This window comes from Xyrauchen texanus, chromosome 20, assembly GCF_025860055.1.
Source record: "Xyrauchen texanus isolate HMW12.3.18 chromosome 20, RBS_HiC_50CHRs, whole genome shotgun sequence".
NCBI lineage: Eukaryota > Metazoa > Chordata > Actinopteri > Cypriniformes > Catostomidae > Xyrauchen > Xyrauchen texanus.
This window is the reverse complement of record NC_068295.1, coordinates 9,575,414-9,592,543: the sequence shown is the minus strand read 5'-3', so window position 1 is coordinate 9,592,543 and position 17,130 is coordinate 9,575,414. Positions and strand designations below refer to the sequence as shown.

Below are 17,130 nucleotides of genomic sequence, written 5' to 3'. Positions count from 1 at the left end.
GGTGTGGCTTGCTTCTGTTTCACAAATGTGTTCAGTTACATTAATTGAAAAGTTCTGTGACAACTTCTGGAGATGTCACTAGTTGGTGACAAATGAGCATCTTATGTGCTATGATTGAGTCACTGAATCGTTTTGAGACATTCACAACCGAAATCGGCCAAGAGGCTTTATAGTATTTAAAAGGTGTTATATGTATATGTACTAAATCATAAAATGACCATAATATGTCATTAGAGAATTAGAAAACATGCCAAGTTTAAATACTAGCTTCTCCGATAGTTTACTTTTTTTCCTTTGAAGTTTCCATTCTTGGCCGGAGTTTATGTTTCGGCCTGTGTGATCCCACCTACTGCCCACTCACCAATAGTATTCCGACACTGCCGGGATGCCAGATTTGAACAAGTTTGCAGGCAAACAACAGTGTGCTGCAGCCATGGAACCCAGCAAACAAACTGGATCAGAGATAACAGATTCCACCTGACCTAAAAACCTTGCCATCCATCCTAAAACCATCATGACAAGAGGCATAGTCAAACAAGGATAAATACTGGAGATGCCTTTGGAAGATGGAGACAGTTTAAAGCCCAGAAATTCTTTAAAACGGATTCTGAGTTGGCTAAATTGCATGTCAACATTCTAGCAACCCGCATGAGCTTCGAGTCTGGGGCGGGGCAGACAACTCTCAAACCCATTTCAAACGCTTGTTGTCAATTTTACATATAGCATACAGTATAACACTCTTTTCCAATGATCTGTTATCCAATGTCTGTGTTTCTTTGCCCACTCTAACCTTTTCTTTTTGTTTTTCTGTTTCAAAAGTGGCTTTTTCTTTGCAATTCTTCCCATATGACCTGCACCCCTGAGTCTTCTCTTAACTGTTGTACTTGAAACTGGGTTTGAGCAGGTAGAATTCAATGAAGCTGTCAGCTGAGGACATGTGAGGCATCTATTTCTCAAACTAGAGAGTCTGATGTACTAATCCTCTTGTTTAGTTGTACATCTGGCCTTCCACATCTCTGTCTGTCCTTGTTAGAGCCAGTTGTACTTTGTTTTTGAAGACTGTAGTGTACACCTTTGGATGAAATCTTCACTCAAAAAAATGATTGACTGAAGAGTTTCTAGAGAAAGCCGTTTCATTTTTGCCAGTTTTGACCTAATATTGACCTTAAGACATGCCAGTCTATTGCATAGTGTGGCAACTCTAAAACAAACACAAAAAACAATGTTAAGATGTAAATCTTCATTTAATGAACCAAATAGCTTTCAACTGTGTTTGATGTAATTGCAAGGGATTTTCAAGGGATTGTAAAGCAATATTCTCTGTGAAGCTGCTTTGTGAAAAGTCCTATGAAAAGACATTTCAGTTGAACTGAAAATCCTTCTTTTCAGGTTTGTACATCTAACATGACTAACACAATGTATTAAGTGGACAGCATATCTTTTTTTCTACAGAGTAAACTGTTTCAAGATAATATTCTACTCTTTTTGTCTTTAGTGCAATAACAATGTAAAAGCACATTATTTAAAAACTTAAGACAACCAGTTGTGTTTATACTTACTATGTTTCTCACATTAAAAAAGGGAGTTTGCATTTAAATAAATAGCTGACTTTGTATTTTAAGGAAAGGGTCCTTCGCAAGGGATCATTACATTTGGGGGTCTTAGATGAATGCCCGAGACTACACTACTGAGTGATGAATAAGGCAGACTCACATGCCGATGCTGAAGTGAACAACAAATATCCCCCTTTCATTCAGTCGGTCGGTACATGTACCAGGTCATTCAGTTTGTCTATGAATGAGAAGTTTCACAACTGCCACTTCTCACTGTGCACACGCTGCTGTAACAATCAAGTGATCTACATTTGTTTGACCACGATTGCAAAGCACACAATTGGTTGCTGCTGTATTCAATCATGAATGTGTAAGCGCCCTAAACCGTTGATGTTGTTTCACAATGTGAAGCCACCGGCACTGACAAAACGACACAAATGTGTGCATTTGACTCCTATTCCGAGTCCCGATCATTGAGATGTTTTGAACATGTAACGGAAACCTTGCTAGCAACAGAGTCAAACCATTTTATTATACTGAAATATTTTCTAAGTAATTATTATCCAGGACATTTAGGTATTTTTCAAATTTTCCATGACTTTTCCATGACTTGAAAACTGCATTGCAAAATTCCAGGTTTTCCAGGATGCGTGGAAACCCTGCACATGACCTTTTTCCATTGCTCCACAGTCTAATCTTTATGCTCCCAAGCAAATTGAAGTAATTTTGTAAAATCACAAAATTACAAAAAAAGTAAAACTTGCCTCACTAACAAGTGGCTTTCTTGTGGCCACACAGCTGTTTAGTCCCAATCCTGTAAATTCTCGTCACATTGTGCGTGTGGAAATGCTCTTACTTCCACTATTAAACATAGCCATGAATTCTACTGTCAATGTTTTACGATGTGACTTCAAGAGTTTTAGTGATCTCCGATCACGATCATTCAAGATTTTTTTTTTCGACCCACATTTCTTCCGTGAAGCTGACAATTCACTGCTCTCCTTCCAGGTTTTAATAATGTGCTGGACAGTTCTTAACCCAATTCCAGTGATTTCAGCAATCTCTTTAGTTGTTTTCTTTGCTTGATGAAAGACAATAATTTTCCCCTTCTGTAAAACAGCAACATCTTATCTACCACGGGATGCGCCTTCTGTCATGTTGTTTAAAAAATGAGAAGCTACACACTGCATGAGTTAGGGTTAAAATAATTGTTACCAGCCGAAACATAATAATCACTGCAATAATAATCCAATCATAGGCTCTTAAGTATCTGCTTATTTAAATCCAAACAACTTAATTTTTTTGGCCAGGCAGTGTACTAGGGAATTTAAAAAGGAAGCAATGGAGGACTTAATTAAGGCATGTATGTTTCACTAAGATATATTTAGTGTTGTGAAGCGTTTCAAAAAGCTGTTCATTAGTGATAACCATGTCTATGTTCACGAGCCCTTTCGACCTTGTTTATGGAAAAGGTCACTTGACCAATTGAGTGTTTTACCCTCCCAGACAAGAGATTTATTCAGATGAAAACTACACCCACTTTAGATTAATTTGATCAAGATGGTACCGCACAAATAAAACCATTCAGTGACATAGGCCTAACTGCCAGCTTTTGTAGGCTGATGTCAGATCATGTGCGCTCTGTAATTTATAACTAGAGTCAATGGGCATTAACAGAGAGCTGTGGACTGGATTGTGCTGGCTCCCACAATAAAATGCCAACAATAAGGGTAGCAGATGATGAAGGAATATGATTGGTACATTTTCTAAAATGCAAGATAAGGAAATTGAGTTTAATCAGATAAATTGACTACATTTGTCATCTCCAGTATGAAAGCAGTATCTTGAAAGGGTCATATTATGAAAAAAAGTTCACTGTAACAATGAAAATGTATTTTATTTAAGTCTAAAAAGAAAATCTATAGAATTTAGGCTGTGAAAATGGCTCGTTCTGAAATCCTTGGATTTTTGTGATGTAAAGAAACCCATCAACAATGACTATTAATGCCTGTTCAGAAACTTGGTCCAGAAACTGTTCTGAAATCATTGGATCAGAATTTGGATTCTGAAAATTGATTTTTTTATGTCAGAAAATTGAGTAAATTATGCTTATTCTGTGTTCAAAAACTCAGTTCAGATACTTCTGAAGTAGTTTCAAAAATTGGTTTCTAAAACTGTTGTGAAATCCTTTGTTCAGAAACTGAAATCCTTGATTTTTTAGAAAACCAAATGTTAACAATGCATGTTCGAAGTTTAGAAACTTAGCCAGACAAATCACATGTGAAGTTTGGTAGTCCATTTAATTTCAAGGGTCACAGAGAGGGTGGAAATTGTCACGAAATAGGACAAAAAAAAAAAAAAATTCCATCTAACTGCAAAGCATATTTTTGCACATTTTGCAGTCGGTGCTGTTAAACATGCCACAATAATGTAACGTCTTTAAATAATCTTAATTTGGGGGCTTTTCTCAAATGTGATACATTTTAAATTAATTTGATTAATTCAATGGCATATAAAGCAATTAATTTGATTACATTTTATTGATCAATTTATAGCCTTAAGAAATATATGACAGGACTCATTTACTTACTGTAGTAGCCGTACAAAACTGTGTCTTCAATCTGCTGCCTGGTTTCATTGTTTGCGGCCCAGTCCTAGATTTACGAGGGGGAAAAAATACTGTCAGAACAAATGCAATACACTTATACATTCAATCACAACAGCATAGAACTAATTCTTCAGATCACAGACAGACACAACAATGCAGGATATGTATCTCAAAGGATCTAAACCTGAACAACAAATGTATTGTATATACAGTATATTGTCTACAGTGAGGATTTTTATCAGATTTTTATCTGTTTCATATTTTTTCTTCAAACCATACCATGGGACAGGGTGATACAAAGAGCTGGCTCTCAGGGCATACTGTAATTTCTTATACCCAATGTGTCACAGATTCCATCAAAAACGTGACCTGGCACTTTGATGACACACATTCTCGGAGTAGATCCAAATGCCAGAGAGAATTGCTGACTGCCTTGCTGCAGCAAATCACTCTATCTCACACACTTTTTCCCTCTCCTTCTCTGACTCTCCTCTCTCAATGAACTCAATTTTCGCATTCATAACTCACCGTTTCATCATGCCAAAAGATCAAACCTGTAATTCCTATATGAGCAGTACAAAAACATCATTGCGGTGTTGGATCAAACTGACATGACAGCTGTCGGCTCTTACAAATTTAAACAGGTTGAGACATGACTACACATTTAATCACAAATGATGCATACAAGCATTCGCACACTTTTTGACCAATAAATATCCATGCCTTTCTTGTGATTTTTGTGACGTTTTCGTCTCTAAAAGTCTGTTATATTTCTACGTTTTCCATGACTGTGGGATCCATAAATGATGCAAAATGAAAAATAGAATAAAAAAAAAAAAAGAAATCATTGTCAGGCTATTTTCACTACCATGGCACAGAGGCCCCAATAAATATTTTGACACTTAAAAGGTTAGTTCACCCAAAAATGTAAATTCTCTCATTATTTACTTACCCATATGCACTCACTGATGTGTATGACTCTATTTCTTCTGCAGAACACAAACAATGATTTTAGAAGAATATCTCAGATCTGTAGGTCCACACAATGCAAGTGAATGGTGATCAGGCCTTAAAGCTCCAAAAAAAACAGATAAAGTCAACAAAAACATAATCCTTTAGATTCCAGTGGTTTAAGCAATGTCTCCTGAAGCAATCCAGTTGGTTTTGGTTTAGAACAGACCAAAATATATCTCCTTTTTCACTGTACATCTTGACAGCAGTCTTCTTGGCGATTTCAAGCTTGATTACCCTTCCTATAGCTCCATCTAGCGCTCTTTGCATGTGTCAAGAACTTGGAAGTGTAATCAAGCTTGAAATCATGATTGTTCCAAGAGACTGCACTGGCAAGATGTACAGTGAAAATTTGTTTATATTTTGGTCTGTTCTCACCCAAAACCAATTGGATAGCTTCAGAAGACATTGATTAAATCACTGGAGTTGTATGGATTACCTTTATGCTGACTTGATCTCCTTTTTGGAGCTTCAAAGGCCTGATCACCATTCACTTGCATTTTATGGACCAACAGAGCTGCGTTTGTCTTCTAAAGTCATACACATCTTAGATGTGCAGGAGGGTAAGCAAATGATGAGAGAATTTTACATTTTGGGTAACTTAAATGTATCAATTGCACTATACAAGTGGCATCTGCAAACATGCTACTCAAAATGTTCTGCTTGTGTAATTTCTTATTAAAATAAATGTCATTTGGTTTGATATTTTGCTGTCTAAACCAATCACATCCATACATTTAAAAAAAAAAAAAAAAACAAAAGAAAACATGCTTTAAGTAGCTTTGTTGGTTTCTAAACCTAACACTCACAGAATAAATAAGATGTAGAAAATAAAACAGGTCTGATATAACTGCAGTTTATCTATCAAACTCTACCACCGCTACAAGTTTAGTGAATGAGAATGCATCCTCATTAGTCGAACCCAGGCCTGTCAATCATTGCAGTAATCTCTTTAGGGCACAGAAATAATCCTACAGAGTCCTACGTGCACAGGCTGCATTAAGAAGATGTTTAGTTGGTAAGGTTCCTCTGTCTATTAAGCCAGCTAACTCAACTGGAGAAAGAGATACATTTGATCGTCACGTCAGAAAAACGGATTACTGGAAGGCAAGAGCCAAGGAGATCGCTGCCATAATCTTGTGTGTTTATCCAAGACTTGATGGCTCCTTCCATCTCAACCTCCCACAACACAAGCACCTGTCTGCCTGATTTATTATGCAGCGTTGAATCACAGCCTGAGTTTCAGACTGATTCTAAAACAGCCTTTCCCACAGATTTGGGTTAATGTTTTGTATTTCATCAGCGTCGGTTGTAATCTTTCTTGCACAGTTATAAGGTGGAAGCGAACAATTACATATTTAGTGTCAGCTTATCAACTCATCAGCAAGATCTGTGATGTTTAACATTATTAATATACTGTATATATAGCAAGCACCACTAATAAGGCAAAGAAAATATATTTTTTGTATAGTGCTGATCTATTCACTATATACAGTGCTTTAAAACTAAAGATCACTCTGTGAATTTTAATGGAAGTATTGGACAAAAATATCAGAGGCTTCATCACAGATCTAATTAACCCGACAAAATTGCTGATAATCTTGTACAGTTAACCTCCTCCTCCTAGACAGATGATCTGTGATACAATCTGATCTTCAGAACACCCTCATCGTCCTATTAATCAAATGAAACCAGTAATGACTTCTTCGATAAAGTTATATCTGCTCTTGACCTCTACAAATCTTTTTTAACCATCTACTGACGATTATCTTATCTGCCTTTAAATCTTTATAGTGGAAAACACTTTCAAGTAGTTTTTCCAAAGCTGAACCCAAAAATGCGGCCAGTATGCTATGTGATTCTTATAATTTATTTATTAATAGATGAACACTTTTGGCAGACTTTTGCCTTGCTGTCATTAGTCAAAACATGTTTGAAGATTAGACAATGGAAATAACCCAGTTTTTACCTCTTGCTTTGCCTAAATCTGACACACATTCCATGTGTTTTGTAAACCTCAGGACGTCTCAAAAGTTCAAGCTCCAATAATGTAATATAATCAAACACAAATCCCGGAATAATCACTCGCTTTCCAAAAAAAGGATTAGTTCATTGGTTCAGCGGATGAATCACATGAACTCCTTTTATGATGCTTTTTTCCTTTTTTTAAGCTCGACAGGACCGGGTCACTATATGCTTTCATTGTATTGAAAAAAGCAGTGCAAACATTCCACAAAACATCTCCTTTTGAGTTCCACGGAAAATTGGTTTGAAATGACATGCGAGCATGTACTGTAAATTATAGTAGAATTGTAATATTACTACCATAAATGTGTAAAGAAAATAGCCTAACAATGTTAATCACCATATTTATTATCAAATGTTAGATGAGGAACATTTTGCTCTATTTTTACTTTGCTTGATTTATGATTGGGAGGTAATACCATGCTTATCCAAATTATTCATTATCCTTAAGAATGGTGAGTCCATGGTTCATTAATTGTGCTATTCAGTTACCATAGTAACCACTGTCTCACTAGACTATTTAAGTCCAGTAAAAGAAATATGTTCTCAATTCAGTCTGCAAACTCAAACCTTAAGTATTGATTTCTCTGCCTCTTAATAGGAAAGACAGAGGGCATTTTATTTATTTTTTTGTATTTTTCTTCAAAACACTGAAACTACTACAAATCAACCTGCCACCTTTTGGTATAAGAAACATGTATATGTCTCAACAGTAACAGCACCATTAGAATAGTTATACAGAGGTAAAACTTGATCATCACTTTGAATTTAATAAAATATATCAGAATGTAACTGTAAAAGGAAAACAAATAGGGTACTTTTTCATTGTCTTTTTAAAGGAATGTTCCAGGTTTAAAACAAGTTGAGCTTAATCGACAGCAAATGTAGCATCATTTTGATTACCACAAAAATATATTTAGTCTTGTCCCTCCTTTTCTTTAAAATAAGCAAAAATCTGGGTTACAGTCAAGCACATACAATGGAAGTGAATGGGGTCCAATTTGTTTTGTGCTAAAAGACTTTATTATTCAACATTATTCCACAAATGCTGTCGATTGAGCTTAACTTGTATTGAACCCAGAACATTCCTTTAAGTTTATGTTTCACCTACTGGAGATACAGGGCTCAGCCTGTTTGATAACAGATCTGTGCGAGTTACCATGGAGCAACTTTTCATTTAAAAATCATCTGCTTAAAAAACTAAATGAAAGCATTTCTGTACATTGATATGGATGTATACCTTGTATGTGCCATTAGGGTACTTCATGAAGGACACTAGAAAGATATCCACAGGCAGAAGAGCCGATGTGATGAGGGCAACGGCCAGAGCACATATCGCTGTGATAGTGGAGATCACCTCGCTCTCCTGACGGCTCTGATACTTCCTGATATAAAACCAGCAAAAGGCCACGATCACCTGAAGATACCAGAAGAAATGGAAAATATGAGGTGTATATCAAAATAATACATTTAAACACATCAAGATACAGTACCAGTCAAAAGTTTGGACACACTTGACTGAATTTATGTTTCTTAAGGTCTAAAGAACATCTGATCTAAAAGCTTATGATAAAATGCTTGAAATTAGATTTTATGACAAATATAAATTGATATAAATATGTGCTAAATCATATAATATAATAAATGTGCTGCTAAATCAATTTCACAATTACATAAAACAAGACAGCATATCCAGATTTGATTTTAAATGAATGCCGATTATGATGTGTTTGTATATTACAATTTTTCTCTGAGCCATTTACATGAAACTTGTAAATAATAGAAATCCACCGATATTAATTATTTTGGCCGATGACGGTTTTAACAAAAAAACTATAGGTCAATAATGATACCGATATTTTTCCACTTATCTTACTTTGTCATCACATCACTGTTTTACTTAGGAATGCATAACAAATTAATAAAGAGGTGCAAAAGCTTTTTTAATGTTCTAACAGTAAATAATTTCCAATATATCTAATTTACGATATCTCAGAAGAAATTCTGTTGGTTTTAAAGCGTCTGGGATGGTTTCCCTAATCATGTAGCCTATAAGAAAGTGTCACGTCCCATTAAGGCATTTTTTTGCATTCAAATGTGAACGAGAAAGAATAACAATTAAATATTGCATGTTCTTTGTAGTGCCCACCCTTCTAGATATTGTGGCTATTATTATTTCTGGATTGTACATTTCAATTTACAAAGTTCTAACAAAAGTGTGTTACTAATTAAATATACATAAATCATTGGTTCTTCATATCTGTGTTTTCGTGCTTATTACTGTTATGCCAATGCTTTTAATTTGGTCAATAATTGGCTAGTAAATATTGGTAGCTGATACATCAGTGCATCCCTAGTAAATACATATAAATATAACTTAAAAACATGTTTTGTGTGCTGTTTAGGAAAATGCTGTTTTTAAAAGTGGTCTTTTAAATGGTTCTGATTATATTAATAGGTTTTAAATTCACTAGCATGTTTAAAGTTTTGTGGTTCTTTCCTGTCAACAGCGCCAATGTCCACATTTCTAGTTTCAAACCGTTCTGTGTTATATCAGATTTTAGGCAGACAGTTGGTCTTATCATAACACAAACCCAAGCCATACAAGTTCAAAATAATTCATTAGTGACCTAGCTATTTAGAGAACTGAATTCTATGAATTGTACTGTTCTCATCTTCCAGCTAACACTTTTTATCTTAGAAAAGGACACACCTGCCTACATATTCATAAGCTCTGGGAGAACTGCCTCTGCAAAGCATATTTTTGTATAGGGCTGGTATTGATAGTGGTGGTGACTGAGGTCACTGTAAGTCGCTTTGGATAAAAGCATCTGCCAAAGGCATAAATGTATGTAAATGATAGAGATTTTCTGATTCGATTAGATTCTGAATCAAAAGCTTTTGATTCGATTCCGATTCAATGTAATATATTTCAGTTATAATTAGAGATGCACCAATCGACCGGCCAGGGACCGGAATTAGCTGATTTTCCGCATGCTCGGCCGGACCGGTGACCGGCCGGTCAGCCTCACGTCTTTCCGATTCCAAGCCAGTCCGTTTTCTTGCCAGCGGCATAGGCGGAAATCGCAGGGGGGTCGGGGGGGTCAGGACCCCCCATCTGAGGGTTGTCCCCCCCTAAAATATCATTAAAATATGTGTATTGTAAATAATATAATGATATATTCTTAAAATAATTGTTTAAGAAATAAAATAATACAAATGCAAACGGGGCAACAACAAAAATAACCTTGGTGTCCCCTTCATAAATTGCTCTTGAGAATTGTTATGTTTATTGTCCCCCCCAACATTTTTATGAAATTTTCGCCCCTGGCCAGCGGCGCAGGCAATAACACCACAGCCGCATGTAAACATGTCATTGGCGTGGAAGATCATCACTGTGAAGTATACATCAAGTTCGAAATGTGTAATAATTGTAAGGCCAAAGTAAACCGTGGAGGAACCACCACAATAACTTTCGGAACAACAAATCTAATTAGACATTTAAAACACCATCACCCAGCTGAAAATGCCCATTTTAAAAAAGAAGCTAAAAAGGGAAAGCGGTTAAAGCTAGCCAGAGCTCAGAGCCAGCCACAAGTCAGCAGCCTCTCCTATCATCCCTTGGTAGTAGTAGTAGTATGTTTTGTTTAATGCCATGTCAGCAATCAAAGTGATTTTCATGGCAAGAATTCAATTACAAAAATACAGATATCATGTAAATACAATAAAAACAAAACAAATATAGATAGCAAGTCATATTATACAATATTTTTTTTTAAGATTAGCATATGACAAGAAATCCAAAACCTTTTCAGGCACAATCTCATTAAATAAGTCTTTTAACGAGGTAACTTCATAAAAGAGCATTCTACTTGCGTTAAGACCAGGACAATCTAGTAAAATATGTTTGACAGATAAGGGAATATTACAGAACCATCCCTTGGTATGAGCAGCGAAAAGACCAATTACGAGGAAAATTATGGAATTCATGGCCCTGGATGACCAGCTGTTCTCCATAGTTGAGGACAGAGGGTTCAGAAATCTGATACATTTCCTCGATACAGATTAGGAGGTACTTTCCGACGTCGCGTTGCCCGAGTTGTTTAATCTCGTGTCATGTCACACACGCAGCCTGTTATCTGTCAACATTCGGGTACACAAATCCGGGAGAGGGGAAGTGGATGGCAGAGGCAGGCGAAATACATACAAATTGTGCCGTTGTGATTTAATGTGCTGAGTAACGTAATTTTTCCCACCATGTCCGATATTAAAATCAGTGCGACACACATTTTAAAAGGCGTGGGCATTGTCAATATGGCTTCGGGATATCAAATTAAATTCTTCCATTCAGCTGTTGTTAAATGTACATGTATATTTTGTTTTTTTCACCAGAGCACCAGCTGAGACTTCTCCTCCCCTCTACCAGTGATGCTTGATTTAACATCCTGTGTCTACTACCTGCGCAGATATCAACAGCGCAAATGGGTTTTGGTTGCCAAGTTGAGGTCACAAATTATTTGTAATTTGTATGATGTGTCGATTGTTTGAGTAGGATGTGTTTCATTCAAGATCTGGCAACTGGACCACCTTGGAATAATATATTGATGTGATTATTCATATAACCTGGTTTGGGCCATACAAATTATGGGAGTTTTTTGGGGAGAAATAACAAAACGGGAGACATGTATGGTTACAAGCCGTTCCCGAAGCAGTAATCAGTTTTACAACTGATATTTGGACATCTAACGTAAGTTGAGCGTATTGGACACTTTGGAATTGTTTTGTTAGACGAGTAATAAAGAGAAAAAGGTCCATTTATAAAAATAGTGGAAAATGGCATCTGTTATATAAAGCAACTCATTTGCAGTTAATTGTTATTTCTACCTCTTTCCAGTCACAGAGCACTTTATTTTGAGAGTTGTTTAAGTGAGAGAAGATCCTGTAACTTAGTGCAGTTTGGGGGAAATTGTAATGTTTAATAATTTAATTTATTATGAAAATAAAATGTTGCATTGAAGAAAGGTAAATTTTATTTGTACATGCGGTCAATAATAGTTCTTAGAAAGAAAATCGGAAATAAATCGGTATCGGCAGGTCACACTTGCAAAAAATCGGAAATCGGAATCGGCCAAGAAAATTGCAATCGGTGCATCTATAGTTATATATGTCCATTTTGCTTACATATGAAAGAAATTCTCTACCAGCTATTGCTGCTAATTATACAGGGGACCTTCTAACTAGGCTCATTATAAAAGTATGCATTTTATAAATTATATTTTATTTGTATTTAATCATTTTGGTCACATTTAGCCAAAGCTTTTATTTTTTTTAATTACAAAATGTACAAATCCATGTCTTCCATCAATAAATATAAGGGCTGTCAATTGATTAACATTTTATAATCTAATTAATCGCAATTAATCTCATACATAAATATTTGCTGAGAAAGCCCCTCATATTACAATAATTTATTAAATTATGTTTAAATAATTATAAATACTTTTATAATATATAAATATTTAAATGCATTTCATTATTTTGGCACACACGTTGAAAATATTAAAACAGACCATACAAAAAGTGGCTTTAGAATACAATATATTGTTTATTTCCATATTATTGAACATAAGCCTGTCCTTGGAGTACAGTTCATAGCATCATTCTGCAAATTAATTTGTCAATCAATCCGAGATTTATTATAAGGTCTTGTTTAAAGACGTGTCGATGTACACCTAAGTCAGACATCTTGTTCTATGTCTGTGTAAGCTGCGTTTTGCCTATATAGCTGGATTTTCACTTACTGCCCCCTGGACAAAGCAGGTGGTACTACAACATTATTTGCTCAGATAAGGAATTTTCCTTATTAAGGTCAAGGGACACGATTAATTGCGTTTTATATAATTAATTGCACCGAATGAATGCATTAAATCGACAGCCCTAATACATATGATATTAAATTGCATATATTTTATATTGTTATATGTTAACAGGGCTGCTGCAGAGTTTTTAAAATCAAATTTAAGACTTTTTAAAACCTTTTAAGACCTGAACAAAATGAATACAGTTAAAAAATAAAAATAAAAATCGACAAAATTTCAAAATAAATCATGTATCACAGACTCTTACTTTCATAGGCAGGGGCACACATTCAACATGGCCTTAACATTACGTATCAGTAAAACAGGGTAGGCTATATGCAATTTTACATACTCAAGACATGTTTTCCACATATATCACATTAAAATTGGTTTATGTACCATTATATAAATAAATAAAAATTATAGGTCGACCAATATTCAATTTTGCTGATACAATAATGTGTTGAAAGGAAGAATAGTTCTTTAAAAAAACTGGTAGCCTATATTAAATGTTCATAGTCTTTCCTTCCTGTGATGGGGAGGGCCAGACAAAGGCTACAAGAGTCAACATGTAAATAAATTCCAGATGCAGTTTATGGTGCAACCAAAATACCAACAACCAAAAAAAATTTTAATATAAATAAATAAATAATTGGTTTGATACATAGAGTGGAACTTTTACATTTAAAGGCTGAAATACATCAGGGACTCTTATTTAAAAATGTTTGCGCATCACTGCTTCCAGCTGCTCATCAAAACAGATAAGGGAAAACAAATGTGCACTCCTACAGTTATCTACAATGTAGTACAATATAAACAATTAAAAGATTAATATAAACATTATGATATTTCCTAACCACTCTATCATCATCTTCATCAGTTGATCATTTCCAATATGGCCTAATGATTGTGAACTGCTCTGCAACGGCTGAAAACTCTCACAAGATCCTGCGTCCTTGTTGAAAATACAACAGTGTTGTATTAACACAATGTAATTTGACATATATGTGAGGATATCTTGTTTTCTTGCTACTATATGTCTAAAAAAAAAAAACTTTTAAATTCCTTAGAAAGATACAATGCCAATAGTGTCGGAAATTAACGGGGGCTCAGGGACAAAAATGACACATAAATGAACAAAAATGTCCCTGAAATACAAATTATGGAGCAAACAATGCCCATGCAACGAGTTCCCATGTTTTTATAATAATATCTGATATAGTTACAATAAAAAAAATTTAAGTCTCGATGGTAAAAACAGCTATTTCTCATTTTTGTGTTTGGGCCAGTGAAAATTTTGGCAGGGCAAGTAAAAATCTGAAGCACTTGCACAACCGGACCAGTAGAAAAGAATCCTTTGCATTGAGCCTTGTAACAAATGCTGGTGTTTGTTGATCAATATCAAGATTGTTCAAATGAAGATCACAAAACATTGGAAATTCTATCTGTTTACCTAGTCCTATTGTTGTATCTCATTAACAAAACAGTAATAGAGACTAACTTCCTGAAGGAACTCGTTTCAGAGTGGAAAGGTCATATTCCAAACACATCCACACTATAAACTCTAAGGACGCAGCTTATATGAGCCTGTGATTACAAGATGCTGTTTTCAGACAGGATCAATAGAGAGCCCTATACATTTTATATTCTGCTTGAATGGTAAGTCAGATAATGACCCAATGCTCTGCATTTAACTCAGGATGTGCTGAACAAATTATCTAACGGGAAAGGCTGCTCTCTTTGTACTTGTTAAACTTGAGTAAGGTGCACTTTAATTAGAAAATGAAAGCTAAGAAGCCACTTTAATTTAGTCAACTCAACCAAGAATTTAGAATATAAACAAATCTAAACAAATTTTAAGTCTCAAAAACTAAGAAATCTGACCCAAGACTTCGATGTTCATATCAAATGAGTCATGATAAATGTATTTAAATCATAATTTAACAATTTAATATTGACTTAGTTATAAAGTAAGAAAATAATGTGAAATAAGAAATAAAAAAATAATAATTTTATATATAAAATCATAATCATGATAAAAATAAATAATAATAAAGAAAAGCTATTAAGACAATGTTTTTTCATCTACAATTTAGAAAAAATTATTTTGAAAATTATTTTAACTCGACAGTAAACAGAGAGGATTGTGATACATAACATACATAAAAAAGAATGATCATTAAGGGCTAATGAGTTATGAAAAGCTTCATGTTTCACATCCATATAAAAAAAAATTCTCTAAGGCTGTATGCTAAAATAAAATCTCAAAATGTAATCTGTATATCATAATTTAATCATTCAATAATAATTGAATAAAAAAAGAAGAAAAACACAATAATAAACAGATAGAAGAACAACAACAAACAACATATTACGTATAAGTTTTAATCTAAACAACAAATTTCCCTGTCCTTTCTTGCCCCAAACAGCACAATTTCACCAAAACTAGAGGGTCTACTTCTTTTAGTAATAAGCTTAAATCTTTAATAGGTGTAACATCAGTTAAGAAAACTGTCAACATGACTGTAAACATAGAGAGGATTATGACATGACAAATTTAGCATAGATCCTCAAGGGCTCATTTGTTTGACATGCTTCGTGTTCTCATTTAAATATAAATAACATAGTTTCTCTAAGGCTGCAATAGTATAATAAGCCATCACATTAATAATAATAATAATAATTTTAAGGAAACACGAATTCATCGTGTCAATAAGAGGATACAGCCAGAGACTCAGACCAGCATGACTTATAACAGTATATATCAGCGAAAATACCGAGTCAAATAATATAAATATACAAAACTCAAGGTATAACTGGCAGTTTATGCATCTCACCAGTAAAACGATGGTAAAAATTGACCATCCGAGGACAGACTCAGAGAGTAACGCTACAGACGACATGACTTCTTCACTTCCTGCAACACAGCTGACCCTCATCACATGACTGCTGACGTCACACCCCACACGGCCACAGAGGTCAATTAACTGTTGATTTTGGAGCGGAACTGGCCAGTTATATATTTTAAACCGTAAATTACATTTTCGAAGAAAAATTAAATGGTCTAAAATATATGAAATAATATGTACATTATTTAATTAATCTCTGCTCTTAAAGGCATAGTTCACCCAAAAATGAAAATTCTCTCATCATTTACTCACCCTCATGCCATCCCAGATGTGTATGAATTTCTTTCTTCTCCTGAACAGAAACAAATATTTTTAGAAGAATATCTCTATCTAGCTTTGAAGGTCCTCACAATGCAAGTGAATGGGTAAAAGGGGTGGGGCCAGAAGGGTGGCACGGGGTGGCAGCTACCACCTTAAAAGTGAGTTTTGCCACAACTCTTGCCACCTCAACTCGTACCCTGCTCGTGTCCTGGAGACAGTGTGCAACGGCTTAACCCGCCGTGTCACGTATGGTCCATCTGACATCTCGCAAGACACAGCATTCCTCTTCCACCGGCACTAACCCCACCACAGACAACCACACAACCCCCTGTCAGACAACATTACTGGATGCCACCCCTTTGCCACAACTGCCAATCAATTCTGGACACTCCCCTGATGGGTTCCAAAATTTTGAAGCTCCAAAAAAGGCACCGTAAAGTAATACATAAGACTCCAGTTGTTAAATATAGATCTTCAGAAATAATATGATAGCTGAGGGTGAGAAAACATCAATATTTAAGTACTTTTATACTGTATATCTCCACATTAACATTCACTTTCACCCTTCTTTCATTTTTGGCAATCCTCATTCTTCATGTATATTGACACCTACTGGGTAGGGAGGAGAATGTCAAGTAAAAATGGCCTTAAAGGTGCACTCAGTAATTTTTTCCACGTTAAAAATGTTTAACTCGTAAAGACATGCATTGTAATTTTGCAATATGCTGTATGTAGGAAATCATGACTATAATGAAGACTACAGTTATATCAGTAACCTTATAAAAGCTGTTTCATTCTACATGGAGCGAGTCCGCACATGGGGGCTTCCATGTTAGAACCACATGACCAGCCGAATACTACTCGCGTAATCGCAGTCCTGTTATTTGACACATTCACTCATGGAT

General features: G+C 35.1%; 1 protein-coding gene across 1 annotated transcript in view; it reads right to left on the bottom strand.

Annotated features, from left to right (window-relative positions):
- The window catches only part of LOC127661130 (lysosomal cobalamin transport escort protein LMBD1-like), a 146,326-nt gene extending 130,328 nt beyond the window's left edge, over positions 1-15,998 (bottom strand). The window contains exons 1-3 of the mRNA XM_052151709.1: positions 15,893-15,998; positions 8,438-8,614; positions 4,144-4,207 (exon numbers count right to left, since the gene is read on the bottom strand). Of these exons, the coding sequence (XP_052007669.1) occupies positions 4,144-4,207; positions 8,438-8,614; positions 15,893-15,994 (343 nt within the window). The 5' untranslated portion in view covers positions 15,995-15,998. The remainder of the gene's footprint in view (positions 1-4,143; positions 4,208-8,437; positions 8,615-15,892) is intronic.
- Between the last annotated feature and the right edge of the window lie 1,132 nt (positions 15,999-17,130).